We start from the raw sequence: 27,708 nt of genomic DNA on the forward strand, positions 1-27,708 counted from the left end.
AAACCAAAAACACATGCAAAAATAAAATAAAATTCGGAGAGAGCGCTCATAGAGTGACACATGGTGACGGTTGAGAACGTGTCACTTGGCACGCTCTGAGCCCACCCGAACTGACTGTTAGAAAGCTCACAAAAGGAGTACTCCTCAAATATTGCTCCTATTTGTTTGCTTATATCTCAAGCTTGTAAGCAGTGCCGATTCTATTGGAGAGGCTTTAATAGGCTTAAGCCTACGCTCCAAAAACAATAATGCTCCTATTTAATCAGCCAAGCTTCTGATAATTTATTCAGTTATTTGAACTATTTTTTATTTCTTTGTTGAATTATTTATTTCTCTTTTAGTATGTTGGTAATCATATCACTTGAAAATTACATCGAGGCGTTTTACATGCAATAATTGCAATGGATTTGGTAATTAAGTTTAGGAACTTAGGAGTAATATTTTCAGCTTACCCTCTATTCTGATGCTAGATTCGCCACTCTCTCTAAGTACTACATAACTTTAAATTTCATCTGCAGCACATGTCGATCTAAAACTGCGGTACCTAAGCCGGCCCCTACACGAACGATTCTCACTGTGAAATGTAATTCCATGCACTTGTCCATGGGATCAATATCGTCTCGACCCCATATGCTTATCCACACAGATCTTTGAGCCGTACGCCGTGTTCCCTCTGAAATGCGTGCATTGGCGCTCATGACCGGATGAGCCACCACGCGCCGTCCACGTCGTCGGCGACGTACGTACCTGGACCTGGTGCAACCGTGCAAGATACAAGTACCACAGCAGCTCATTTGCTCCTGCATATATGCAGCAGCTGCACACACGTACGCACATCAACCAATCCGTTCATCAGCTGGAGAGCTACCTGCCTAGCTAGCCCTAGACGACGGCGGTAACTCATTACATTCCAAAGAGCGCCTGAATATGCGGAGCGGCGGTTACGCGGTGGTGCAGCAGGCGCTGGGAGCTGAGGCAGCGGACGCGGTGATGCAGGCGGCATGCCTGGCGAGGCAGCGGGGTCACGCGCAGGTCACCCCACTCCACGTCGCGAGCGTCATGCTCTTCTCCGCGCCGGGCGACGGCGGCCTCCTCTCAGCTGCCTGCATCCGGTCCGCTCACCCACCGTCTCATCCGCTGCAGCTCGAGGGGCTCCAGCTCTGCCTCGAGTTCGCCCTCAGCCGCCTCCCGATGGCCTGGCCACCCGCCGCCGCCACGTTCCACTACCACGGTGCTCCGGTACTGGCGCTATCAAACGCTCTCATGGCGGCGTTGAAGCGCGCGCAGGCGCACGGGCGCCGAGGCTCCACGGACGGCGGGCCGCGGCAGCCGGAAAGGATCGCCGTCAAGGTTGACCTGGAGCGGCTCGCCGTGTCCATCCTCGACGACCCGAGCGTCGACCGCGCCATGCGCGAGGCCGGTTTCTCAGGCTCCCTGGTGAAGGCCAACATCGGGAAGGGTGCCTCGCCGGAGCCGTCTGATATTCACCATAGCGACGACGTAACTTCTCCGTGTCTGGTTAACAAGATGGTTATGGCTACACAGACACCTCCTGGAGCCGTTTGGGATGTGCTCCGTCGGCCTGTCGTCGTCCCAGATGGATGCCTCGCATTAAGACCTAGCTACCAGAGGTAGGAATATGACTGCTTCAACTATTATTATATCTTACAGTACTACTTTTTAAGTGGGCTGTGCCTGAGATATTTCTAGTCGCACATATGATATACTCGAAGTAATAACCTGATCATGCATATATACGACGTTCTCATGCATGCATGCACGCTGGGGTGAACCTCGATTTCTTTGGTAACATGTAAACTAGAATGATTGTAGTCATGATCTCGAAAATGACGTTAAAATCTACATCAAGAGCCATCATAGGTAATCTGTCACATCAGTATGTTTGCTAGTCCCAAGCATATGATACTATCTTAGTTACTCCGACTATGACAAGCCTGATAACTTAGAAACTGTTATGTATTTTCCAACATACTCTATGTTATAACAAAAAAATATTTTCCACCCGTCGGAGAAATAGAAAAAGTGACAAATTAAGCTAACAATATTAAGTGTTGTCAGTTACTCTTCATCGAGGGGTGATCAAACGTGCCAAGCAAAATCAAGACAAGCAGGGTGGTCGGCCTTTGTCAGCCTCACTAGGGTTGTTACAGCGACGTCATGGCTCCACCTCCAGCATGGTGCAATCTCCACATCCCATTTCCACCACACCGGTCTTCAGGTACGTGAAATTTAGTACAAAATTCCAGGGATACCGAGTATTAAAAAACTATGATTAAAATCCACGCAATGCATGCAGCCTACCTGCCGGCGACAGAGGTTCAGCGAGCCCACCACAGAAAATCTTAAGATTCTATGCGATGCGCTCGAACTGCGCGTCCCACGGCACAAGGACATCATCCCCGCAATAGCGGCCACCGTGCTGCAGTGCCGATCCGGCATGAGGAAGACAGCGGCAACGTCGACATGGCTGCTCTTTCGAGGAAAGGACGTCCACGGCAAGAAGGCAATGGCCATGGAGCTCGCAGAGCTCGTATTTGGCTCCAACGCTGAGTTTGCCGTGCTTAACTCCAGCAACGACTCCTCGTGTAGCGCCGACCGCCTCTCCCTCAAGAGGCACAAACCGCGGGACCTAGACAATGGTTATGTTGGGATAAGATTGTTTGAAGCAATCCTAGAAAACCGTCACCGTGTTATGTTTATCGATGATATCGACAAACTACTCGACCCTGAGTCGGCAATAGCAATCGAGAACGTGATCAGGACGGGGAGAATCGTGGGCTGCAATGGCGGCAGCGTGGTCAATCTGGAGGATGCCATTGTAGTGATGAGCTCTGAGCTGTCTGCGTCGAGGTCCTTGGCTTCCTCAACCCCTCCGGTGAAGCGACAGCGAACCGGTGAGCTAAACCGCGAGGAAGATAGCGCGGAGAAGGACGTGGAGTCACGTCGTTTTGCCTTTGATTTGAATGCTCGCCCAGAGAATGTGGAAGAGGAGGAAGAGAACTCGGCTACTGAAGGGGGGATTATGGGTCTTCTGGACGGTGTGTTCTGTTTTGTTTAAATAAAATCTTTTGTCTTTTGTTTACGTCCTCTTCATTTTCTTTCTAGGATACTTTTCTCTTCAGTTTTGTCATCGTTTTTTATGGTCATAACATTTACATCGTGTCATATGTAGGTAATGTTTTGACTAGGTTCTTCACAATCACAAACTCTAATTACGAATCACAAGGCAGATATATGCTCTGTTTGCAGTGCACGTACCTAAAATTTGGTTTATTTATGGAAACCATGCATTTAGGAAGCCATGCATATGATATATGCTCTGTAATCAGTGTTCAGAAAGTGTTGTAATAGACCGTTTCTTCAATTTAACTGAAAATACCGATTTATCGTGCAACTCAATAATGCTCCAGGCATGGGGTGTAAGGGCTAGTTCTTTTTGAGGCTTATGCACAGCAAAAGCTGCTCCCCACACAAATGGGCTTCTAAAATAAACATATAGGTTGGGCTTGAATAAACTGGGTAGGGGGGACAATTTGTTCTAGAAGCCATTCTTAATCGTGAAAAGAATTGGCCAAAAATACATGAAGTATTTCGACCATCCAGTTTGTTTTTGAAAAGAAGGAAGATCTTCGGTCTCTGCATCTGAACGATGCATGTAATAATTTTGATTATCCAGTTAGCAGGGACTTTCTAAAAAAGAGCCAATGCTTTGACCAGCCGTAAATCGAATTGTTGCATTTTAGATGCATGTTAGCTGCACTGATGATCTGAATGCTTGTGACTTCTGTCCCGTTATCAATGATTCAATGCATGGGCCATGCTATCTTCAGTGTGTAATCTCTTCTCTCTATAATGAAATACATGCATCTCTCCTACAAGATTGAAAAAAAGACAATGGAATTAGCCTGGCTGGAAAAGGGCATTAATCTAGTTAAGGGTTAAGTCACGATGATTGATACTACTCCCTCCATCTTAGTTTATAAGTCCGACACATGTACTTAGATCGTCAATTTGATCAACTTAATGATAAGCATATATTAAAAAAAAATATCATTAAAAACTTTAGATGTTTTTATTTTCTAATGATATAATTTTTATATTAAACAATAGATTTTATATAAGTTAAATTGATGATCTAGATACACGTGCGTGTCTGCTAAACTGTGACGGAGGTAGTACTAGATTTGTTAGTAGGGAATTTCTTACTATTGTGATTTCTTAGATGTCACATTATTAGTTTTGGACAGTCAATGATAACAGAGGTAAAGCCATGTCCTCCTTGGTGATGTTAGTTTGTTGGGTAGGCGTCGCTAGAGTAATTAATCATCGTCGCCCCGCCTGCGACGGGGAAGGCGTCTGCGCCGCCGCCGCCAGGAGCACCCCCCCCCTCCCCGCTCCCCTTCCTCGCCGCCGTCGGCGGCGGCGAGGCACTCATCGGCTCCTCACGCGGCTGCTCTGGTGCAGGACAGGGCAGCCATGGTGGGATGCGGCGCTGGCTTCGAGCGTCGCGGCGTGGCGGCTCTCCGGGGCTGTTTCGACGGCGGCTAAGCTCAGGCCATGTGCTGGGCGGAGCTGTGGTGGCAAGGCTGGCCGGTGGTGGTGGATCCCCTCGTCCCTGATCTGGATTGGGCTGGAGACGGGGAGGTGCCAGAGGGGCGATGCAGGGCGCCGGCGGATGGCAGCGGCGGCGTTCAACCCAGATCCGGTCTTGGCGGTGGCGACGGCTAACCCGGATTCGACCATGGTGGTGGCGGTGTCCCCTCCGCCGGGGTACTGCCTGCGAGTCGGGGGGGGGGGGGGGACATAGTTGCCGGTGAAAATCGAGCCGACGTCGAACGATGGCGGCGTTCTGCGCTGTTACCTTGATGAAGGCTTCGTCCTGTAACTATTGTCGATCCACTCGTGCTGCTCCAGGGGAAACCCTAGGATCTGGTTTTCCAGATCGGACGATGGCGGCATTGCGATGTCGTTCCTCTCTAGGGAGCATCATTTGTGGAGCAGAGCTGGAAGACAGAGGCAAGAGGTGGAGCGTCTTCGTCCTGCACGGAGCTTCGGTGGTGATGTCAGGTCATGCCTGGCCGACATGTGCTATGCTTTTTCATGCGTGTTCGGCAGGTGCTACGCACGAAAGATCTTACAGAGTCTTCGGTCTGGATGGAGGAGCGCAGCGAGGTCGATCCACTCGTGTTGCTTCAGGGGAAACCCTATGATTTGGTTTTCCAGATTGGACGATGGCGGCATTGCAATGTCCTTCTCTAGGGAGCATCGTTTGTGGAGCAGCACTGGAAGACAGAGGCAGGAGGTGGAGCGTCTTCGTCCTGCACGGAGCTTCGGTGGTGATGTCAGGTCATGCCTGGCCGACAGGTGCTACACTTTGTCATGCCTGTTCGACAGATGCTACGCACGATAGATCTTACAGAGTCTTCGTATCTGGATGGATTAGTGCAGGGAGGTGGCGCCGTTGGGCGCCGTGGTGGCGTCGACGGATGGCCGAACTGGCATGGATGATGCGGATTTCTCTCCTGAAGATGGGTCAACGGTTCGATGATGATGACGACTTCTAAAACGTGTGCATGTGGTGTACGCTTTAGGTCTGCTGCACCGGCTGTTAGTTCCGATACGTTATGTTGATGGATCGGCGACGACGCCGGTTTTAAATATGAGGAGTGAGAACACTTCACATTATCGCGTTTTGTAGGTGTGAGTGGGGCTTCAGATGGCTTGATGTATGTTTTTGTCAGACCTTTATTGAATAAGTAATAAAGATGGATGTATGCATCGATTGATACAGAGACCGGGGGTCTTAACCTCCTTTTCTAAAAAAATAATTTAATCCATAATCATCTTTCGTCGCTGCCCACCATCTTCGAAAACTGAAAGCAAGACGTGGTGCGATAGAGTTTAACTGGAGTAAAGCATTTGAGTTACATCATGCTAAGAGATTGTTTTGTTTTGCGCCGTGATGTTGTAAATATTCCAAGAACTCCTCCGTAAAAATGTGACAAAGCTTCTGTTTGTGTTTAACACAAATAAGGTGTTTGGTTGGGAAAAGGTAATGTAAACGTAAATGTAATCAGATTACAATGGTACTGTTAACGGTATTGGTAAAAACAGAAACCTGTTTGGTTCGACACATGTATCGGTAATGGCTCATGGAGATCCTAAGAAGGCCCATGATGCTGTGGGGAACAGGCGGCTGCCGGTTGGTCCCTGCGTGGCTGGGCTGCTTGCAACAAGGACTTCGAGTGGCAGAACGAAGAAGAGCGCGGGTGCTCATGCTGCTCCTCGTCGGAGGAGGGTCGACGGAGAAGATCAGGGCAGAGGGGATCCGCAGAGAACGAGATTGCAGAGGAGATTGGGGTAGAAGAAGATACTGCTGCTCGCCGCAGGAGGGTTGGAGGATCGACGGAGAGGAAGCTCGGGCAGATGGGACGGGGAGAGGAGGCACTCGCGCTGAAAATCTGCATACAATGCCTCTGCTGCCGGCCTGCAGCCTGGAGGGAGATAATCGTAGCGGTAGCGGGAACCGATGCCGAGGGGGCTCGGGCGGAATCGATCATGAACAGTGCCGGATCTGTTTACGGGGTATCTGTTTACAAGGCAACGTTTACCAAACAAATGTATCGGTATGCAGTCACGCTGTAATCAGATGACGGACGAAAAACTCCGAAACAAACACCTCCAAAGAGGCACTTGCCGATCTAATTAAATGCATGTGTAAGCATCCAAGGAAATGCCAGTATGTTTTCTTTTTTCCCTTTGGATAACCATGACAATTTCTCCCTTGAACTTTCCTAGCATCGGATAAGCTTGGTTTAACTCCCTTAATTATATGATTATTCCATGAGAAAAGGTCAGTTCCAGACTTCCAGTCCTTCCCTGTGGACAGATGTAATCCAGCAGAATGAGGGCAAATTGACACTGCAGGAAAAGGTGATATCTTTCTGAGGGGCTGTTGTATAATCCATGCATACGAATACTACAAATCAAGCCACTATAGCTGTTAGTACCTTCTTGTGCTACAATTATTCTTCAACGGCTTAAGCACTTTGTTAATTGATTGCTGGATTAAATATGGTGAACATAACAGCTGCAACAGTAATAACTGTTTAATGGGGTGTACTGTGTGTAGGACGCAAGCGGCCGAAGATTGCAATATATGTCCATCTTGTTTCCATGATCGGTTGGCCACGAATGAATCTTTAGAGGATCGTACTGGCTGCCCATTTATTCCAGGACTATAGAGGATCTGCACACCACAGATAACACACCCGGGGAAGTTAATTAGCTTTATCTCTATCCGACATGGTATTTATTGCCCCAATTACAAGCTGCAGCAGCACCAACCACCACCAGAGCACTGATCGGTATCGGACAAAAATATAAACTGTGGGCATGTAAGCAGCGGATCGTATGTAAACAGGAAGATAGGCCGCGCATAGTTGTCACTAGGTTCATCGCACCAGGGCGTATTTGGTTACTCTTTTAGAGAAAAGGCCCTACTTTAAATTAATAAACCCACATGGCAACCGAGTAGCACAAAGAAACATACCCACAACATTAATTCAGCAACCCCAAAAGAACACATTGCTTTAAAACAAGGTCATAACCGGCAACTAGGCACGCAGGCCCACAAACCCACACGGCAAAGGTCAGGAGCGAGAGGAGGAAGACACACGACGCCGAAGACTATGAATACCATACAAGTAAAAAAAAAAGACTTTGGTTCTCCTTAGATGAGAGCATTAGTCTCGGTCTTGTTACGAACCGGGACTAATGTAAGCATTAGTCCCGGTTCGAGCGGCTAGGACGCCCGCCAGGCCTCGGTAGACACCAGTTTCAGTTCGACTCGGACGTTTAGTTCCGGTTCCAGACACCAACCGGGACTAAATGATCTCGCTCCTGACGCAACCCTTTTACTCCTCACTAGTAGAAAAAAACTTATAGGTAAGAGCCTAGTAGTAGCGATGTAATATAGCAAGCGCTGCTGCTACTTAGCAGTAGCGGTGGAAACATAAAACGCTACTACTAGGATCCGTAGCAGTAGCGTTGGATATATTTCCAGCGCTACTGCTAAAGGAGGCCCAACGAGGCCACCGACGATAGCATTAGTAGCAGGACGCGCTTGTGTAAAGCGTTACTGCTAAGTTTAATAGCAGTAGCGCTGGCCTGAAATCAGTGCTACTGCTAAGTCTATCTTCTCCAACTTATCCAACCGGCCGCCCCTCCTAATCCCCTCTCCACTCTCACGCTCCCCTACACCCCCCGTCGTCCGCTGCCGCCTCCTCCCTCATCCCATCGCCCTCCTCCCCCTCCGCACCCCTCCTTCCTCCTTCGGCCGCCCCTCCTCCCTCATCCCTCCTCCTCCGGTCAAGCCCTCCGCCGACAACCCCCCTCCCCCTCCTCCTCTCTCCTCCCTCCTCCCACCGCCCTCCTCCCCCTCCTCCTCTCTCCTCCCTCCTCCATATACGAGAGAAAAAAATATTTTTTTACTGTTATTGTAAAATGTGGTTTTTTTACTGTTATTGTTATTGTATAATGTAGTTTTTTAATGTTATTGTATAATGTAGTTTTTTATTGTTATTGTATAATGTAGTTTTTACTGTTTTTAGTAAGTGTTTAATAGAAATAGTTTATTTAGTAAGTGTTTAATAGAAATAGTTTAATCGGTGAGGGAGTGTCCATCATATATGAGAGAAGAAGAATGCCTACTGTTGTCGTGGGGGTCGCTTCTCTTCCTTATCCTTGTGCTAGATATTTGTTATGCACTAGGGGAAGTAGGAGTAGCGACCATCATCGACGATCGAAAAATCGGTGAGGGACTGTCCACCATATATGAGAGAAGAAGAATGCCGACTGTTGTCGTGGGGGTCGCTTCTCCTCCTTCTCCTTGTGCTAGATATTTGTTATGCACTAGGGGAAGTAGGAGTAGCGACCATCATTGACGGTCAAAAAATCGGTGAGGGAGTGTCCACCATATATGAGAGAAGAAGAATGCCGGCTGTTGTCGTGGGGGTCGCTTCTCCTCCTTCTCCTTGGGCTAGATATTTGTTATGCATTAGGGGAAGTAGGAGTAGCGACCATCATCGACGGTCGAAAAATCGGTGAGGGACTGTCCACCATGTTGCCGTTGCATATTGAGTAATAGTGATCTATCATATAAGTTCCTCATATATGTGTGAGTTCCTCAACCATATTTATTAAGTAATTATATTATTTATTTAAAAATAGTTGATAACTAATTTCTATTGACACCTTATTTCCATTCAAGCAAACATGTCCAACGCTTGGTAGACATCACTAGTGTGCGTATTAAACTACGGCCACATCTATTTAGGAAAGATGGTAAAAATTTTACTATTTGTCCCCGGTGCATCTTTTGCATACATTAGTTTTTAAGCTAAACTTCATTGCTAAGTATGTTACATCTATGTATTGAACAGGCACTCCCGATGAGTGTTGTTCCTCGTTGGATCGAGTCTAAAGGTCGCATGATAATGGTTAGCTTACGGCCAAGATACCCTTTATTGCACACGAGTGCATTCATCATTTTTCGAAGCGAGCAAGTCTTAATAGTCAAAGAATGGAGCAAAATTGGGAAGGATCGCATTAGATAAGTACTAGGTAGAATATGATGTGTGAGAATATGATCGCAGTATATAAGCGAGCAAGTCTTAATAGTCAAAGTCTTACGGCCAAGATATCATTTATTGCACACTACTGTATGTCTATGATATGTGAGAATAGTGTATGTTCAATATGATGTGATGAAACTACTGTATAAAATCTGTATAAATAGATCACAAATACGTAGAGGGTGCAAATCTGTGAAAGCAGTAAAAGTTAGCAGTAGCGCTCGTAATACTTACTAGTAGCGCGGCTTAGCAGCAGCGCGCCATATGAACAAGCGCTACTACTATAGTTACCAGTAGCGCTGCCCATACCAGCGCTAGTACTAGTGTTTAGCTGTAGCGCGATAGCAGCAACGCTTGGCCCAACGCTACTGCTATGCATATTTCCAGCGCTACTGCTAGGGTTTTCCCTAGTAGTGCCCGGTTGGTGTCTCTAACCGGGACTAAAGGTTTGTCTTCAATCCCGGTTTTAGACACCAACCGGGACTAGAAAGATGCCTATATATTTCTTCGCTCATGCGCCTCTTTCTTTTGTTTTTTTGGCCGTAGAAGGTGGGAGGTGTGTATTGCTCTCTTCTGCCTTCCTATGCACATGAGGTGTTCGATGAAATGCCCGAGCCACACTTAAGCTTTCTCATTTGTTCTTCCTTCAAGCTCGACCTCCGAGCTCCATTTTCCCCAAGATTTGTCTAGATTTGGCGGTGCACCAACTATTGAACTGTTCTAAAAGGTTAGCAACTTCATCATTTCATCTCTCACTCCTAGTTCAACTCATTTCATATGTTGTAGAAGTAGAGGTTTGTGGATTTTACTGAAGGAGTATCTATTGGAAATATGCCCTAGAGGCAATAATAAATTAGTTATTATTATATTTCCTGTTTCAAGAGAATCATTTATTATCCATGCTATAATTGTATTGAATGGAAACACAAATGCATGTGTGGATATATAGACAAAACAATGTCCCTAGTGAGCCTCTAGGTGACTAGCTCGTTGACCAAAGATGGTTAAGGTTTTCTGGCCATAGACAAGTGTTATCAGTTGATAACGGGATCACATCATTAGGGGAATGATGTTATGGACAAGACCCAAACTATAAACGTCGCATGTGATCGTGTCATTTTCACTAGTAGAAAACAAGGCTTTGGTCTAGCCTATGAAAGGACTTTAATCCTGGTTCTATTACAAACTAGGACCAATGGGAGAATCAGTCCCGGTTCGTGAGGGAAGGGCGCCGGCCGAGCATCAACCATCAGTCCCGGTTCAGATGGGACCTTTAGTCCCGGTTTGAGCTACGCACCGGGACTAAAGGGGTGGTGGTAACCGTTCACCTCGCGCGAGCCCTTTTAGTCCCGGCTCGTGGCTCAAACCGGGACTAAAGGTCCAAATCATTCAATTCCCGCTCCTGGGAAGTTGTTCCATGCGAGATCAAACACTAACCGCGACCCTTCAGTAAACGAGTCTCCATTCGATCTATTAGTCCTCCTCTCCTCTCTTCTTCCCCATCCTCTCTTCGATCTGTTTGTGTCCCTCCTCTCTTCTTCCCCATCCTCCACCATAAATCCAATCACTCGCTATGGGAAGGTGCTCGCACATGGCACGACCAATCTACAGGGACGACAACGCCAAAGTGATGGTTTTTCTTTCCATGTTCGAGGAATGGCTTCAATAGGAGAAACACAAGTCCATGGGCCTCGATCTCGAGTACACTGCCTATGGTCGCGATGTTGCTGTCGTCCAACTTTGTTTAAAGCAACGTCTCATGGTCTTTTAGTGGGCAAGGTACGAAACTTCTCAGAGTTTTAATTGGGGCTTTTCTTTGATTCATAGGATAGGAAAATTGCATAGGAATAGAAGGATTGGGAATGTCGAGAACATGTCATAGTTTCCTTCATTCATAAGAAAAATGCATAGGAAAATAGGTGTTTTTTCTTTGATTCATATAGGAATGGGGATTTTCTTTGACTTTCATAGGAAGAGTGCATAGGAATAGGAGGATTAGGAAAATTGCATAGGAATAGGAATTAGGAGGATAGGAATAGGATAGGAAAATTGCATAAGAATTTTCCTTGTACATATTGGCCATCGTGCGAACATGTCATAGTTTAGGGTCTTCTTTTGATTCATAGGATAGGAAATGCATAGGAAATAGGAAACTTGCTATGATTCTTATTATACTTGTTATTATTCTTATTATACTTTGTCGAATTATACTTGTTCTAAAATATAGTATTTAACACATTTGTTCCATTTTGTTGTTGCAGTAGTGACAAGCTCTGTCCAGAACTCATGGAGTTCCTTCGCAGCGGCATATATTTTGCTAGCGTTGATATAATGAATGACAAGATCAAGATGAGGCGCACTTGGGATATTGTGGTACCAGCTGAATGCCACATTGATCTTCAGGGTAGGTTCAGGCTTGAGCATGACAAGACTTCCATTGCTCATATGGAAGCTGCCCTGATTGACGAGGAGTACGCTGATATGAAGATAAAATTCCCCCAGTCAGGGCACAAACTTTGGGAGAAGTTTCTACTTTACCCTTTCAACATTAGATATGCAACAATAGACGGGTATGTTGCATACGAGCTGTACCGCAGGATTCGAATCTGCAATTATGGGCAGCGTCACCTCGTACCACTAGTATATCCTGCTTCGGGGTATTCTGATATGGACGACGGGTAGTGTTTGCAATGGAAAACACTTTTATCTCTATTAGGTAGTGCTTGGGGGTCTCTCCTGATTCAGACAAGTAGGTTTGCAATCCGAAAGAGTAGGATTGAAGTACTTCTTGTAATGGATATCTAAACTATTATTTCTATTATGTCACTTTTGAAGTACGGTTTGTGTGTAAGAATATTTAGTATGATGTGAGCAAGCTTTCTTAAGCATTGTGATGTATGTGATGAAGACTGTCCATGGTTACGGCGCAATAAGCAAGGGACACACATGAAGAAAAAGTGAAGTCTTTCTCTCCACAAATTCTGATGATTGCTTTGATCTACAATATCACTGCAGTTAAATATAATATTAACTAAAATTATCAAAGTATTTATTTGTTAAAAATAAATGTACTAAAAAGAATCAACTAAAATATTAACTAAAAAACAATTAACCTAAAAGAATCAACTAAATGATTATCCATGGTTACAGCGCAATAAGCAAGGGACACATCCGAAGAAAAAGTGAAGACTTTCTCTCCACAACTATTCTGATGATGGCTCTGATGTGGATTTGATTAAGCGAAGAAATAAAATACCAATTTAAATGAAGTTTGGAGTCGAGAGAGATTGTCCATTTTGTACACGAAGTGCATCCAGTTTTTGCCGCAACCCTCTCAACTTTTTAGCACATGCTATGTGGATGAAATGATGATACTATACCAACTTTCAACCTTTTCAGAGTTCATTTGTGCTGCTTTTCAATTTCAGGGTCATTTAACTCCAAAAAATCAGTAAATGCATGAAAAATACCAAATGAAGCGAGACAGGGTTGAAAATTGATGATGTGGCTTTGAATGGTGCAAGTTGAACACACAAAAAGTCTAGAGTTGAAACATGTTAAAAAAATGAAATGCCTTTGTAACATATGAGTTTTTGTCCGAAACCGTGATACTTCGAAAGAGATTGTCCATTTTATACATGAAGTGCATCTAGTTTCTGTCGTAACCCTCTCAACTTTTTAGCACATGCTATGTGGGTGAAATGATTATACCATGTCAACTTTCAACCTTTCGAGAGTTCATTTGTATTGCTTTTCAATTTCAGGGTAATTTAGCTTAGCTCAAAGAATGAACTAATAGCAAAAGGAATGAATTAAAAAGCTTTTATAAAACTCTAATAGCGAAAAGAATGAAATAAAAAGTTTTTATAAAACTCTAATAGCGAAAAGAATGAACTAAAAAGAATCAATTAAATATGATATTCTTCAATAGCAAAAATAATCAACTAAGAAGAATCAAAATAATATTAACTAAAATTGTCAAAGTATTTACTTGTTAAAAACTTTAATAGTAAAAAGAATTCATAAAGTATTTTTTGTTACAAACTTTAATAGAAATTTTCATAAAGTTTTTTTAAAACTCTAATAAGAATCAACTTAAAAGAGTCAATAAAAAGAATCAAAATAATATTAACTAAAATTATCAAACTATTTATTTGTTAAAAACTTTAATAGTAAAAATAATTTTCATAAAGTATTTTTTGTTACAAACTTTAATAGAAATTTTCATAAAGTATTTTAAAAGAAACTCTAATAATAATCAACTAAAAAGAATCAATAAAAAATAAAACTTATGCAACTAAAATTATATAAAATTTATGCAACTAAAGTTGTATGATGAAAGATAACAAAATGCAAAAAAGAAAAAATTAATACATAACAAATGCAAAAAAATAAAAAATGCCACGATAGTTGGGCCACGATGCAGGCCCGCACAAGGCCTAATAGGCCCACATGTACACATAGTTGGTTTAGGCCCGTAGGCATGCATATGAGAGGAGCTCGAGTGGGTTGGCGCAACCACGATTATAAACCACCCTCGGCTCCTCCCAGCTAGCAAGGTGGGACTAAACTCCCACCACCCCGCGCGAGCGCCAGGAAGAGCCATTTAGTCCCGGTTGGTGGCTCCAACCGGGACTAAAACCCTTTGCTTCCCGCCCTTTCGACTGATGTAAAGGAGCTTTAGTCCCGGTTGGTCGCTAAAACCGGGACTAAAGCCCCCCCCCTTTAGTCTCGGTTGGAGCCACCAACCGGGACTAAATGTTGGAATTATGCCCTAGAGGCAATAATAAATATAGTTATTATTATAATTCCTGTATCAAGATAATCGTTTATTATCCATGCTACAATTGTATTGAATGAAGACTCATTTACATGTGTGGATACATAGACAAAACACTGTCCCTAGCAAGCCTCTAGTTGGCTAGCCAGTTGATCAAAGATAGTCAGTGTCTTCTGATTATGAACAAGGTGTTGTTGCTTGATAACTGGATCACATCATTAGGAGAATCACGTGATGGTCTAGACCCAAACTAATAGACGTAGCATGTTGATCGTGTCATTTTGTTGCTACTGTTTTCTGCGTGTCAAGTATTTGTTCCTATGACCATGAGATCATATAACTCACTAACACCGGAGGAATACTTTGTGTGTATCAAACGTCGCAACGTTACTGGGTGACTATAAAGATGCTCTACAGGTATCTCCGAAGGTGTTCGTTGAGTTAGTATGGATCAAGACTGGGATTTGTCACTCCGTGTGACGGAGAGGTATCTCGGGGCCCACTCGGTAATACAACATCACACACAAGCCTTGCAAGCAGTGTGACTTAGTGTAAGTTACGGGATCTTGTATTACGGAACGAGTAAAGAGACTTGCCGGTAAACGAGATTGAAATAGGTATGCGGATACTGACGATCGAATCTCGAGCAAGTAACATACCGAAGGACAAAGGGAATGACATACGGGATTATATGAATCCTTGGCACTAAGGTTCAAACGATAAGATCTTCGTAGAATATGTAGGATCCAATATGGGCATCCAGGTCCCGCTATTGGATATTGACCGAGGAGTCTCTCGGGTCATGTCTACATAGTTCTCGAACCCGCAGGGTCTGCACACTTAAGGTTCGACGTTGTTTTATGCGTATTGAGTTATATGGTTGGTTACCGAATGTTGTTCGGAGTCCCGGATGAGATCAGGACATCACGAGGGTTTCCGGAATGGTCCGGAAACGAAGATTGATATATAGGATGACCTCATTTGATTACCGGAAGGTTTTCGGAGTTACCGGGAATGTACCGGGAATGACGAATGGGTTCCGGGAGTTCACCGGGGGGGGGGGGGGCAACCCACCCCGGGGAAGCCCATAGGCCTTGAGGGTGGCGCACCAGCCCTTAGTGGGCTGGTGGGACAGCCCAAAAGGGCCCTATGCACATTGGAAGAAAAATCAAAGAGAAAAAAAAGGAGGAGGTGGGAAAGGAAAGAAGGACTCCACCCACCAAACCAAGTAGGACTCGGTTTGGGGGGGAGTCCTTCCCCCCTTTGGCTCGGCCGACCCCCTTGGGGATCCTTGAGCCCCAAGGCAAGGTCCCCCCTCTCCCACCTATATATACGGAGGTTTTAGGGCTGATTTGAGACGACTTTTCCACGGCAGCCCGACCACATACCTCCACGGTTTTTCCTCTAGATCGCGTTTCTGCGGAGTTCGGGCGGAGCCCTGCTGAGACGAGATCATCACCAACCTCCGGAGCGCCGTCACGCTGCCGGAGAACTCTTCTACCTCTCCATCTCTGTTGTTGGATCAAGAAGGCCGAGATCATCGTCGAGCTGTACGTGTGCTGAACGCGGAGGTGCCGTCCGTTCGACACTAGATCGTGGGACTGATTGCGGGATAGTTCGCGGGGCGGATCGAGGGACGTGAGGACGTTCCACTACATCAACCGCGTTCACTAACGCTTCTGCGGTACGGTCTACAAGGGTACGTAGATCACTTATCCCCTCTCGTAGATGGACATCACCATGATAGGTCTTCGTGTGCGTAGGAAATTTTTTGTTTCCCATGCGACGTTCCCAACACTAAAGCCCTTTGCTTCCCGCCTTTTCGGCTGCTGAAAATGAGCTTTAGTCCCGGTTGGAGCCAGTTGGGGTATATAAGTAAGACTTCGGAAATTTTGATCTCCCTCTCTCCATTCGAACCCCTGACACCGACGCCCCTGCCCCCGATGCCGCCAGGCTGCCGGAGTCATCGCCGCCCCCGAAGTCGTCCTCGTGGTCGCTGCCACTGCCGCCGGCCGCCTACGCCTCCTCCCTCTATGTGCTGACGAGTAGCTGTTGCGCCCCTACCCTCCTCTGCTCCCACAGTGATCTCGGCCGCTCCTTCCTCTCCTCCCTAGCTCCGCCCACCTCCCATCGGGCTTCGCTCCGGTGCCCCTCCTCTACCCACGCCGCGCACCGGCGCCCCCTCCTCTCCCGTCGTCGGCGCCGTGCACCGCATTACAAAAGATGAAAGATTTGTTGATATTTATTTTCTTTAGTAATTAATGCTTGTGTAATTCGGATCTTGATTTGACAAAAGGATTGTAGTTTTAGAAGTTTGACACAAAAAATTGTCAGTTCATCTACAACTAGAATTTTAGTCCTGGTTATATTTGCATGTTACTGAAATTTTTGGCGTGTTCACCTACAAACTTGGTTAGGTTTATGAATGGTGCGTGTTCACCTACAAACTTGGTTAGGTTTATGCATGGTGCGTGTTAGTTTTTTTAATTTGCAAGGTTTATGAATGTAATTGCATTGTTTATGTGCCTTTATTTCATTTTATAATATACTGCCTAGAGTGTGAAGTTGATTACAATATCGTTTATTAAATAGTTGTAAAATTTTAGAATAGTTTATTAAATAGTACAAATTTAAATAGTTGTAGAATTGGTTCTCGACGTCGACGTACGATGCTGACCCGCATCCTCGTCGTCGACTCATTGGCGACTACCTGCTTGAGAGGCGGCATGTGCGATACTGGGCTCCACTGGGCTGACAATGGGAGGAGCTACCTTCCTGGGCGCGCAGTTTGGTGAGGAACCGGGCTCCCGTCATCGACCCAGAGCTTCTTTGGTGGTGGTCACGTGGGCTACTTTCGGTCCCGAGGATGCAGGTCCCCGAGGAGGAGGTACGTCGCCATGTCGGGGAGGAGGACGAGCACATCCATAGCTACATGGAGGCATTGGACGTGAGGTTCTCCAATACCTAGCAGGTTCTTTAGGATCTCACTCGAGCTATGATCCGGTGATGGTTCCTGCTCTTTGGGTGTCCATCGCCCGCGCCTCAGTACAACGGCATCTCTTTGTTGGTTGATCAGTTAGATATTATCTGAGAGATGTATTATTGTGATGTATTAGTGATGTATTCGAGATTATATATTCGATAATATTAAGTGGATTACTCAATGATGCATTGATTAAGTTGATTATTTGATGTATTAGTGATATTATATATACATGATGATCTTGCTGGCTAAAGTGAATACTAAATTGTTTTATCTTTTCCTCGGTTAGTTAGCTATGGACGGTAGAGACAAAGACCATGATCAAGAGCATGTCTTGTATGACATGATATGCTCTGGAAATGAAGAGAATGAAGAAGAAGATGATTGCTCACAATACCTTACTATATCATGCAGATTGAAGATCCTCGAATGCAAAAGAGGTCAAATATATGACATTGGGTTCATTAACCCAGATACCGTAAATGCACATAACGTATGCACGAATCCCATCGATACAAAGAATAACTTGCTAAATGCGTTACTTCAACAACATGAGATAAGGGAAATACTATTTCTTTACAACTTCAGGTGAGTGTCGTTACTAGCTAGTTGTCTTCTGCACATTCTGTTTCTGTTACTCGAGGTTATAAGTGTAATTGATGAGTTATGTGTGCGCAAGTTTCACTTTGTTCTGCTAATCATTAGGGTTGACGAGGGAGTAGTAATTGTCTTGGACTCGCTACATAAAGACCCTACACACTTGGCGCCGATTACTCAAATGCTCAAGAAGTAAGTTCAATCATTATCACACCATATCGACAACTTTCTTTCATTTCCTAATATCAAGTAATCGTTTTATTTGCCGTGCAGGGTTTAGAAAAAGTTCACCAAGAAAGCTAAAGGTGAAAGCAATAAGGAGCTGCAATTTTCCTTCTCCAGAGTAAGTAGTACTAGCTAGTTCCGCGCATTTGTCATTCATTCTAGTTTCAGTACCATTATCATTCTTGATTACTATTTTGACTGAACTCTATTCTCGTAAAGTACTACTTGAGGGAGGAATCTAGGAATAATTTATGTGGATTCTTCGTTTGCGAGTGGATTCACCAGACAACCTGTGAGAAGGGCATGTGTTTTAAAGAACTTGAAGTACGTAAACAATATTCACATTTTTATTTTGTTACCATCGACTGTGTTGAGTTTCATTCATATATGTATATATATACTTATTGACCCCCTTCTTTAAATTAGATCGCGCGGAAGCGGGAGCACTCCTAAAAATTGATCGCATACGATCAATTCAAGAGGAGTTGGCGGGATTCTTTGTTGAGCATGTCATACCATCACACGGGGAATATCATCAGGATTTCCATACCGATTTTGTTGGATAGATATTAGCTAGTTAGGGATCGCAAGAGTTGTTATATATTGTACTATATGTAGTAGCATCGATTTGTTCGACCAAGCATGGAGAAAGAGAGGTCACTTCTATCTATATATGTTCATGACGATGTTGTGTCATTAATGGTTCCTTCATTTGCTTACTAGCTAGCGTCGAGTTCTCTCTATATTTATAGTAGCTACCCTCGACCAAGCACGGAGAAATAGATGTCACTTCTCTCTATATGTTGTAGCTAGCTAACACAATATGAAACCCCTAATAAAACCCTCCAAAACCCCTAACCCCCCTCTTTAAAAAAACAAAACCCCAGGGCTTGCGAGCTACTGACGCTTGGCTCCCTTTTGGTCCTGGTTGGTGTTAGCAACCAGGACTAAAGGTGCTCCTGCCTGGGCGCCCTACGGCGGCCACATGGAGCTCATTTAGACCCGGTTCGTAAGCCAACCGGGACTAAAAGTAATGGGCATTAATCCTGATAACTTTGTCCCGGTTGGAGAACAGGGACTAAAGCCCCTTTGGAACCGGGACTAAAGCCCCCTTTTCTACTAGTGTTTGTTGCTATTGTTTTTTGCATGTCAAGTATATGTTCCTATGACCATGAGATCATGTAACTCACTGACACCGGAGGAATGCCTTGTGTGTATCAAATGTCACAACGTTATTGGGTGAATATAAAGGTGCTCTACAGGTATCTCCGAAGGTGTCCGTTGAGTCACTCCCTCTATCCATATATACAGGGCTTAATGTGTTTTTCGAGGCTAACTTTGACCATATGTTATAGCAATAATATATGACATGCAAGTTACACAAAACGTATCTTCAAATTCGTACGTGAAAGGAGCTTTCAATGATATAATTTTCACATTATACATTTCATATATTATTAATCTTATCAATAGTCAAAGGCAATCTCGAAAAATGCATTAGGCCCTATATATATGGATGGAGGGAGTAGCATGGATCAAGACTGGGATTTGTCACTCCGTATGACAGAGAGGTATCTCGGGGCCCACACGGTAATACAACATCACAAACAAGTCTTGCAAGCAATGTGGCTAAAGAGTTAGCCACGTGAGCTTGTATTACGGAACGAGTAAAGAGACTTGCGAGTAACAAGATTGAAATAGTTATAGAGATATCGACGATCGAATCTTGGGCAAGTAACATAGCGAAGAACAGAGGGAACAACATACGAGATTAACTAAATCATTGATATAGAGGTTCAACCGATAAATATCTTCGTTGAATATGTAGGAGCCAATATGGGCATCCAGGTCCGCTATTGGTTATTGACCGGAGAGTGTCTCAGCTCATGTCTGCATAGTTCTCGAACCCGCAGGGTCTACACACTTAAGGTTCAGTGACGTTTCGGTATAATTGAATTATTGATGTTGGTAACTGAATGTTGTTCGGAGTCCCGGATGAGATCCCGGCCGTCATGAGGGTTTCCAAAATGGTCCGGAAATGAAGATTGATATATATGAATGTTGCATTTGTCTTCCGAAAAGATTTCGGGCATTACGAGTAAAGTACCGGGAGTGACGAATGGGCTCTAGGGTTTTACCGGGAGGGGCCACCCACCCGGGAGAGGACCTAATAGGCCCATAGGTGGCGCACCAGCCCTGAGTGGGCTGGTGAGGCCAGCCCAATAAACCTATTTCGGTTGAAAGCAAAAATAAAAGGAAAAGGAAAAAAGGAAAGCGGTGGACAAGTGAGGAAGGAGTCCTCCACCAAACCGAATTGGAGGAGGACTCCTCCCTCTTGGGCTCGGCCAAAGCTCCTCCTTGGAGTAGGAGCCAAGCCAAGCCAACCCTCCCTCTTGTTCCTCCTGTGTATAGTGGAGGTTTGAGAGGCTTTTTGCAACCCAAGCCATTGTGTAGCCCTCACTCCCTCCACCACTTCGTGACACCCTGTAGCTTGTTCGGTACGGCACGGTGAAGCCCTGTCGGAGTAGCTCCAACATCATCACTGCCACGCCGTCGTGCTACCGGAGAATTCAGCTACCTCTTTGTCTCTCTTGCTGGATCAAGAAGGCGGAGATCGTCATCGAGCTGTACGCGTGCTGAACGCGGAGGTACCATCTGTTCGGTACTATCTTGGTGTGGCACAGGTGAAGATGGAGATCATGTCGGTGCTTTGGTGATGGAGATCAAGAAGCACAAGTTCATGACCATATCATGTAACTTATGATTTGCATGTGATGTTAATCCTTTTATGCACCTTATTTTGCTTAGTATGACGGTAGCATTATAAAGTGATCTCTCACTAAAATTTCAAGATAAAATTATGTTCTCCCCGACTGCACACCATTGCGACAGTTCATCGTTTCGATACACCACGTGATGATCGGGTGTGATAGACTCAATGTTCACATACAACGGGTGCAAAACAGTTGCACACGCGGAACACTCGGGTTAAACTTGACGAGCCTAGCATGTACAGAAATGGCCTCGGAACACAAGAGACCGAAAGGTCGAGCATGAATCATATAGTTGATATGATCAACACGGATATGCTCACCATTGAAACTATACTCAACTCATGTGATGATCGGACTTGAGTTAGTGAATTTGGATCATGCGACACTCGAATGACTAGAGGGTTGTCAATTTGAGTGAGAGTTTATTAGTAATATGATGACCTAAACTCAATTATCTTAAACATAGTCTAAGTAATCTTTGCAAAATTTTATGTTGTAGATCAATGGCTCGCGCAGTAGCAACCCTGAATTTTAATACGTTCCTAGAGAAAGCTAAGTTGAAAGATGATGGAAGCAACTTTCTTGAATGAGCTCATAATCTGAGGCTTATCCTCACGGCTGGCCAAAAGCAATATGTCCTTGATGCAGCGCTAGGTGATGCACCACCCGATATGGCGACCCAAGACATTTTGAAAGCTTCACAGTCGCGTAAGGATGACTACTTATTAGTTCAATGCGGAGTTTTGTATGGCTTAGAACCGGGACTTCAAAGACGTTTTGAACGTCATGGACCATATGAGATGTTCCAGGAGTTGAAGTTTATCTTTGAGAAGAATGCCCGGATCGATAGGTATGAAAACTCCGATAAGTTCTATGCTTGCAAAATGGAGGAGAAAGGGTCTATCGGTGAATACATACTCAGAATGTCTGGGTACTCTAACCGTCTAGCTGTGCTGGGGATTGATCTCCGGCAAGAGGCTATGACTGACAGTTCTTCAGTCACTGCCACCTAGCTATAAGAGCTTCGTGTCGAACTATAACATGCAAGGGATGAATAAGTCACTCGCCGAGCTGATTGCGATGCTGAAAGCCGCAAAGTCAAAAATCCAGAAAGAGCATCAAGTGTTGATGGTCAATAAGATCACCAATTTCAAGAAAAATAGCAAAGGAAAGAAGGGTAACTCCAAGAAGAGTGGAAAAACTGTTGCCCCTCCGTCGAAGAAACCCAAGGCTGGACCTAAGCCGGAAACTGAGTGTTATTATTGCGAGGGAACTGGTCACTCGAAGCGAAACTCCCCAAGTATCTAGCCGGTAAGAAGGCAGCCAATGCCAAACAAGGTATATTTGATATACATGTTATTAATGTGTACCTCACCAGCTCTCATAGTAGTGCCTGGGTATCTGATACCGGTTATGTTGCTCACATTTGCAACTCGAAAGAGGAATTGCGGAATAAACGAAGGCTGGCGAAGGATGAAGTGACGATGCACGTGGGAAATGGTTTGAAGGTTGATGTGATCGCCGTCGGCATGATCTGTCTTCAGTTACCATCGGGATAAGTGATGAACTTAAATAATTTTTATTTAGTGCGTGCTTTGAGCATGAACATTATATCTGGATCTTGTTTATTGTGAAACAGTTACTCATTTAAGTCATAGAATAATGGTTGTTCTATTTATATGAGTAATAGCTTTTGTGGTCATGCACCCAATGTGAGGGGTTTGTTCATGTTGAATCTCGATAATGATGACACTCATATCCATAACACTGAGACCAAAAGATTTAGAGTTAATAATTATAGTGCCACTTTCTTGTGGCACTGCCGCTTAGGTCATATTGGTGTAAAATGCATGAAGAAACTCCATGCTGATGGACTTTTGGAGTCACTTGATTTTGAATCACTTGACACATGTGCACCATGTCTCATGGGCAAGATGACTAAATCTCCGTTTCCCGGAACAATGGAGCGTACAAGTGACTTGTTGGAGATCATACATACTGATGTGTGCGGACCGATGAGCATAGAGGCGCATGGTGGATATCGTTATTTTCTCACCTTCGCTGATGATTTGAGTAGGTATGGTTATATTTACTTGATGAAGCACAAGTCTGAAACATTTGAAAAGTTCAAGAAATTTCACAATGAAGTTGAAAATCATCGTAACAAGAAGATCAAATTCCTACGATCTGATCGAGGAGATGAGTATATGAGTTACGAGTTTGGTGCTCACTTAAGACAATGTTGAATTATTTCACAGTTGACACCGCTATTTCACAGTTGACACCGCCTGGAACACGAGAGCGCAATGGTGTGTCCGAACATTGTAATCGTACTTCATTAGATATGGTGTGTTCTATGATGTCTCTTACCGATTTGCCGTTATGTTTTGGGGCTATGCATTGGAGACAGCTGCATTCACTTTAAATAGGGCACCATCAAAATCCGCTGAGACGACACCATATGAACTGTGGTATGGCAAGAAGCCAAAGCTGTCATTTCTTAAAGTTTGGGGATGTGATGCTTATGCCAAAAAGCCTAAGCCTAAAAAGTTGGAACCCCAAGCGGAAAAGTGCGTCTTCATAGGTTACCCAAAAGAGATTGTTGGGTACACCTTCTATCTCAGATCCGAGGGCAAAGTGTTTGTCGCTAAAAACAGAGATTTTCTTGAGAAAGAGTTTGTCTCGAAAGATTTGAGTGGGAGGAAGATAGAACTTGATGAGGTTGTAGAACCTTTGCTTCAACCAGATGGTGGCGCAGCACAGAAATAAGTTTCTGTCGAACCTACACCGGTTGAAGAGGAAGCTAATGATGATGATCATGAAACTTTAGATCAAGTTGCCATCGGACCTCGTCGGTCGACAAGGGCACGTAATGCTCCAGAGTGGTACAGAAATCATCAATTTTGTTGTTAGACAACAATGAGCCTACGAGCTATGGAGAAGCAATGGTGGGCCCGGGTTCCAACAGATGGTTAGAGGCCATGAAGTCCGAGATAGGATCTATGTATGAAAACAAAGTATGGACTTTGGAAGTATTACCTGAAGGCCGAAAGGCCATTGAGAACAAATGGATCTTTATGAAGAAAACAGACGCTGACGGTAATGTGACCGTCTATAAAGCTCGATTTGTGGCAAAGGGGTTTTTCACAAGTTCAAGGAGTTGACTACGATTATACTTTCTCACCCGTAGCGATGCTTAAGTCCGTCAGAATCATGTTAGCAATAGCTCCATTTTTTATTATGAAATTTGGCAGATGGATGTCAAAACAGCATTCCTTAACGGGTTTCTTAAGTAAGAGTTGTATATGATACAACCGGAAGGTTTTGTCGATCCATAGAATGATGACGAAGTGTGCAAGTTCCAGCGATCCATTTATGGACTGGTGCAAGCATCTCAAAGTTGGAATCAGCGCTTTGATGAGGTGATCAAGGGTTCAGGTTTATACAAGTTTTGGAGAAGCTTGTACTTACAAGAAAGTGAGTGGGAGGTCTATACCGTTTCTAGTATTATATGTGGATGACATATTGCTGATTGGAAACAATGTAGAACTTTTGGAAAGCGTAAAGGAGTACTTGAATAAAAGTTTTTCAATGAAGGACCTCAGAGAAGCTGCTTACATATTGGGCATTAAAATCTATAGATATAGATCAAGGCACATGATAGGACTTTCACAAAGCACATACCTTGATAAGATTTTGAAGAAATTCAAAATGGAACAATCCAAGAAGTGGTTCTTTCCTATGTTACAAGGTATAAAGTTGAGTAAGACTCAATGCGCAGTAACTATAGAAGATAGAGAAACGATGAGTGTTGTCCCCTATGCTTCAGCCATATGGTCTATCATGTATGAAATGATGTGCACAAGACCGGATGTCAGCCTTTCCATAAGTATGGCGGGCATGTTTCAAAGTAATCCAGGAGTGGAGCACTGGACAACGGTCAAGAATATTCTGAAGTACGTGAAAAGGACTAAGGATATGTTTATCATTTATGCAGGTGACGAAGAGCTCGCTGTAAAGGGTTATGTTGACGGAAGCTTCAACACTGCTCTGGATGACTCTAATACACAAACCGGATACGTATTTATTATTAATGGGGGTGCGGTAAGCTAGTGTAGTTCCAAGCAAAGTGTCGTAGCTGATTATACAAAGAGGAGTACATAGCTGCCTCGGAGGCGGCTAAGGAGGGTGTCTGGATGAAGTGGTTCATGTCAGATCTTGGAGTTGTGCCGAGTACACTGGATCCAATTAATTTGTTCTGTGACAACACTCGTGACATTGCTCTAGCCAAGGAACCAAGGTTTCACAAGAAGACTAGACACATAAAATGATGCTTCAATGCCATCCACGATTACAATAAGGAGGAGGACATAAATATTTGCAAAGTGCACATAGATTTGAATGTTGCAGATCCACTGACTAAACCTCTTCCACGAGCAAAACATGATCAACACTAGAGCTGTATGGGTGTTAGATGCGTTACATAGTAAATCACACAAGATGTGAAGCTAGATTATTGACTAGTGTAAGTGGGAGACTATTGGAAATATGACCTAGAGGCAATAATCAAATAGTTATTATTATATTTCCTATTTCTAGATAATCGTTTGTTATCCATGCTATAATTGTATTGGATGGGAACACAAATGCATGTGTGGATATATAGAGAAAACAATGTCCCTAGTGAGTCTCAAGTTGACTAGCTCGTTGATCAAAGATGGTTAAAGTTTCCTGGCCATAGACAAGTGTTGTTAGTTGATAGTGGGATCACATCGTTAGGGGAATGATGTGATGGACAAGACCCAAATTATAAACGTAGAATGTGATTGTGTTATTTTGTTGCTATAGTTTTCTACATGTCAAGTATATGTTCTTATGACCATGAGATCATGTAACTTAGTGACACCGGAGGAATGCCTTGTGTGTATTGATACATCTCCAACGTAGTATCTATAATTTTTGATGGTTTCATGCTATTATCTTGTCAAACATTGGATGTTTTGTATGCCTTTTATATTTTTTTGGGACTAACTTATTAACTTAGTGCCAAGTGCCAGTTCCTGTTTTTTCCATGTTTTTGACCCCTTTCAGAGGAGGATTTTAAACGGAGTCCAAACGGAACGAAACTTCCAAAAGGATTTTTTCCGAAACACAAGAAGATCGGGAAGCCTGAGAATCAGGGAAGGGGAGCACGAGGGACCCCACAAGCCCCCTAGCCGCGGCCAGGGGGGGCCCGCGCCTCCCAGGCTTGTGGGCTCGCTGGGCCACCTCTGCCCTAGGTCTTTCGCCTATATATTCCCTAAAATCCCAAAAAAATCAGGAGATCATCGCAAGTACTTTTCCGCCGCCGCAAGCTTCTGTCTCCGCAAGATCCCATCTGGGGCACGTTCTGGTGCCCTGCCGGAGGGGGGATTCCGATACGGAGGGCTTCTTCATCAATACCATGACCTCTCCGATGATGCGTGAGTAGTTCACCACAGACCTACGGGTCCATAGCTAGTAAATAGATGGCTTCTTCTCTCTCTTGGATCTTCAATACAAAGTTCTCAATGATCTTCATGGAGATCTATCCGATGTAATCTTCTTTTGTGGTGTGTTTGTCAAGATCCGATGAATTGTGGATTTATGATCAGATTATCTATGAATCTTATTTGAGTTTCTTCTGATCTCTTATATGCATGATTTCATATCCTTGTAATTCTCTTCGAGTTGTGGGTTTTGTTTGGCCAACTAGATCTATAATTCTTGCAATGACAGAAGGGGTCGTGAGGCACGCATCATGTTGTTGCCATCAAGGGTAAAAAGATGGGGTTTTCATCATTGGTTTGAGTTTATCCCTCTACATCATGTCATCTTGCTTAAGGCGTTACTCTGTTCGTCATGAACTCAATACACTAGATTCATGCTGGATAGCGGTCGATGTGTGGAGTAATAGTAGTAGATGCAGAAAGTATTGGTCTACTTGTCTCGGACGTGATGCCTATATGTATGACCATTGCCTTAGATATCGTCATGACTTTGCGCGGTTCTATCAATTGCTCGACAATAATTTGTTCACCCACCGTAATATTTGCTATTTTGAGAGAAGCCTCTAGTGAAAACTATGGCCCCCGGGTCTACTCCACACCATATTTTCAGCCTTACTCTTTTTCTTCGTTGCACTTTCCGCCTTCAGATCTCACTTTGCAATCAATCTTGAAGGGATTGACAACCCCTTTATAGCATTGGGTGCAAGCTCTTTTGTGTTTGCGCAGGTACTGTGGACTTGACGAGATTCTCCTACTGGATTGATACCTTGGTTCTCAAACTGAGGGAAATACTTACTGCTCCTGTGGTGCATCACCCTTTCCTCTTCAATGGAAAAACCAACGCAAGCAAGTCTCCGTCAACGTGTCAAATTCTGGCGCTGTTGTTTGAGAAGTAGCAGAAGGATTTCTGGCGCCGTTGCCTGGGAGGATCAAGTCAAGAATTCATCCAAGTCAGTGTCGCAAACTCATCTCTTGCATTTACTTTTTTTACCTCTCGTTTTCCTCTCCCCCACTTCTGAAAAACAAAAATTTACAAAAAAATCTTTGCCTTTTTCATTTGCCTTTTCGTTCGCCCTTTTCTCTCGCTTGCACTTTGTTCGCTTGTGTGCTTGCTTGCTTGTCGAAGTCACCATGACTGAAAACACCAAACATTGTGACTTCTCGA

The 27,708-nt window shown here is 44.2% G+C and overlaps 1 protein-coding gene and 1 long non-coding RNA gene across 2 annotated transcripts; one reads left to right on the top strand and one right to left on the bottom strand.

Moving 5' to 3' along the window:
* The first annotated feature begins 927 nt into the window (after window positions 1-927).
* Window positions 928-3,079, top strand: LOC123405226 (protein SMAX1-LIKE 3-like). The gene is made up of 3 exons (XM_045098998.1): window positions 928-1,631; window positions 2,080-2,239; window positions 2,318-3,079. The coding sequence occupies exons 1-3, from the start codon at window positions 928-930 to the stop codon at window positions 3,077-3,079; spliced, it is 1,626 nt and encodes a 541-aa protein (XP_044954933.1).
* Window positions 3,080-6,756: 3,677 nt separating this feature from the next.
* On the bottom strand, window positions 6,757-7,282 carry LOC123406137. Its single transcript, XR_006612012.1, has 2 exons — window positions 7,032-7,282; window positions 6,757-6,942 (listed from the first exon to the last, which is right to left on the bottom strand). It is a non-coding gene; the product is annotated as an uncharacterized LOC123406137 (long non-coding RNA).
* Window positions 7,283-27,708: the final 20,426 nt, after the last annotated feature.

Source organism: Hordeum vulgare, chromosome 6H (assembly GCF_904849725.1).
Source record: "Hordeum vulgare subsp. vulgare chromosome 6H, MorexV3_pseudomolecules_assembly, whole genome shotgun sequence".
NCBI classification, from domain to species: Eukaryota; Viridiplantae; Streptophyta; class Magnoliopsida; order Poales; family Poaceae; genus Hordeum; species Hordeum vulgare.

What these genes read in the sequence shown, in the direction of transcription:
- LOC123405226 (XM_045098998.1), top strand. Translation starts at nt 928, where the DNA reads ATGCGGAGCGGCGGTTACGCGGTGGTGCAGCAGGCGCTGGGAGCTGAG. An exon ending in TTAAGACCTAGCTACCAGAG is followed by an intron (nt 1,632 to 2,079) that starts GTAGGAATATGA and finishes AAGTGTTGTCAG; the next exon opens with TTACTCTTCATCGAGGGGTG. An exon ending in TCCACCACACCGGTCTTCAG is followed by an intron (nt 2,240 to 2,317) that starts GTACGTGAAATT and finishes CAATGCATGCAG; the next exon opens with CCTACCTGCCGGCGACAGAG.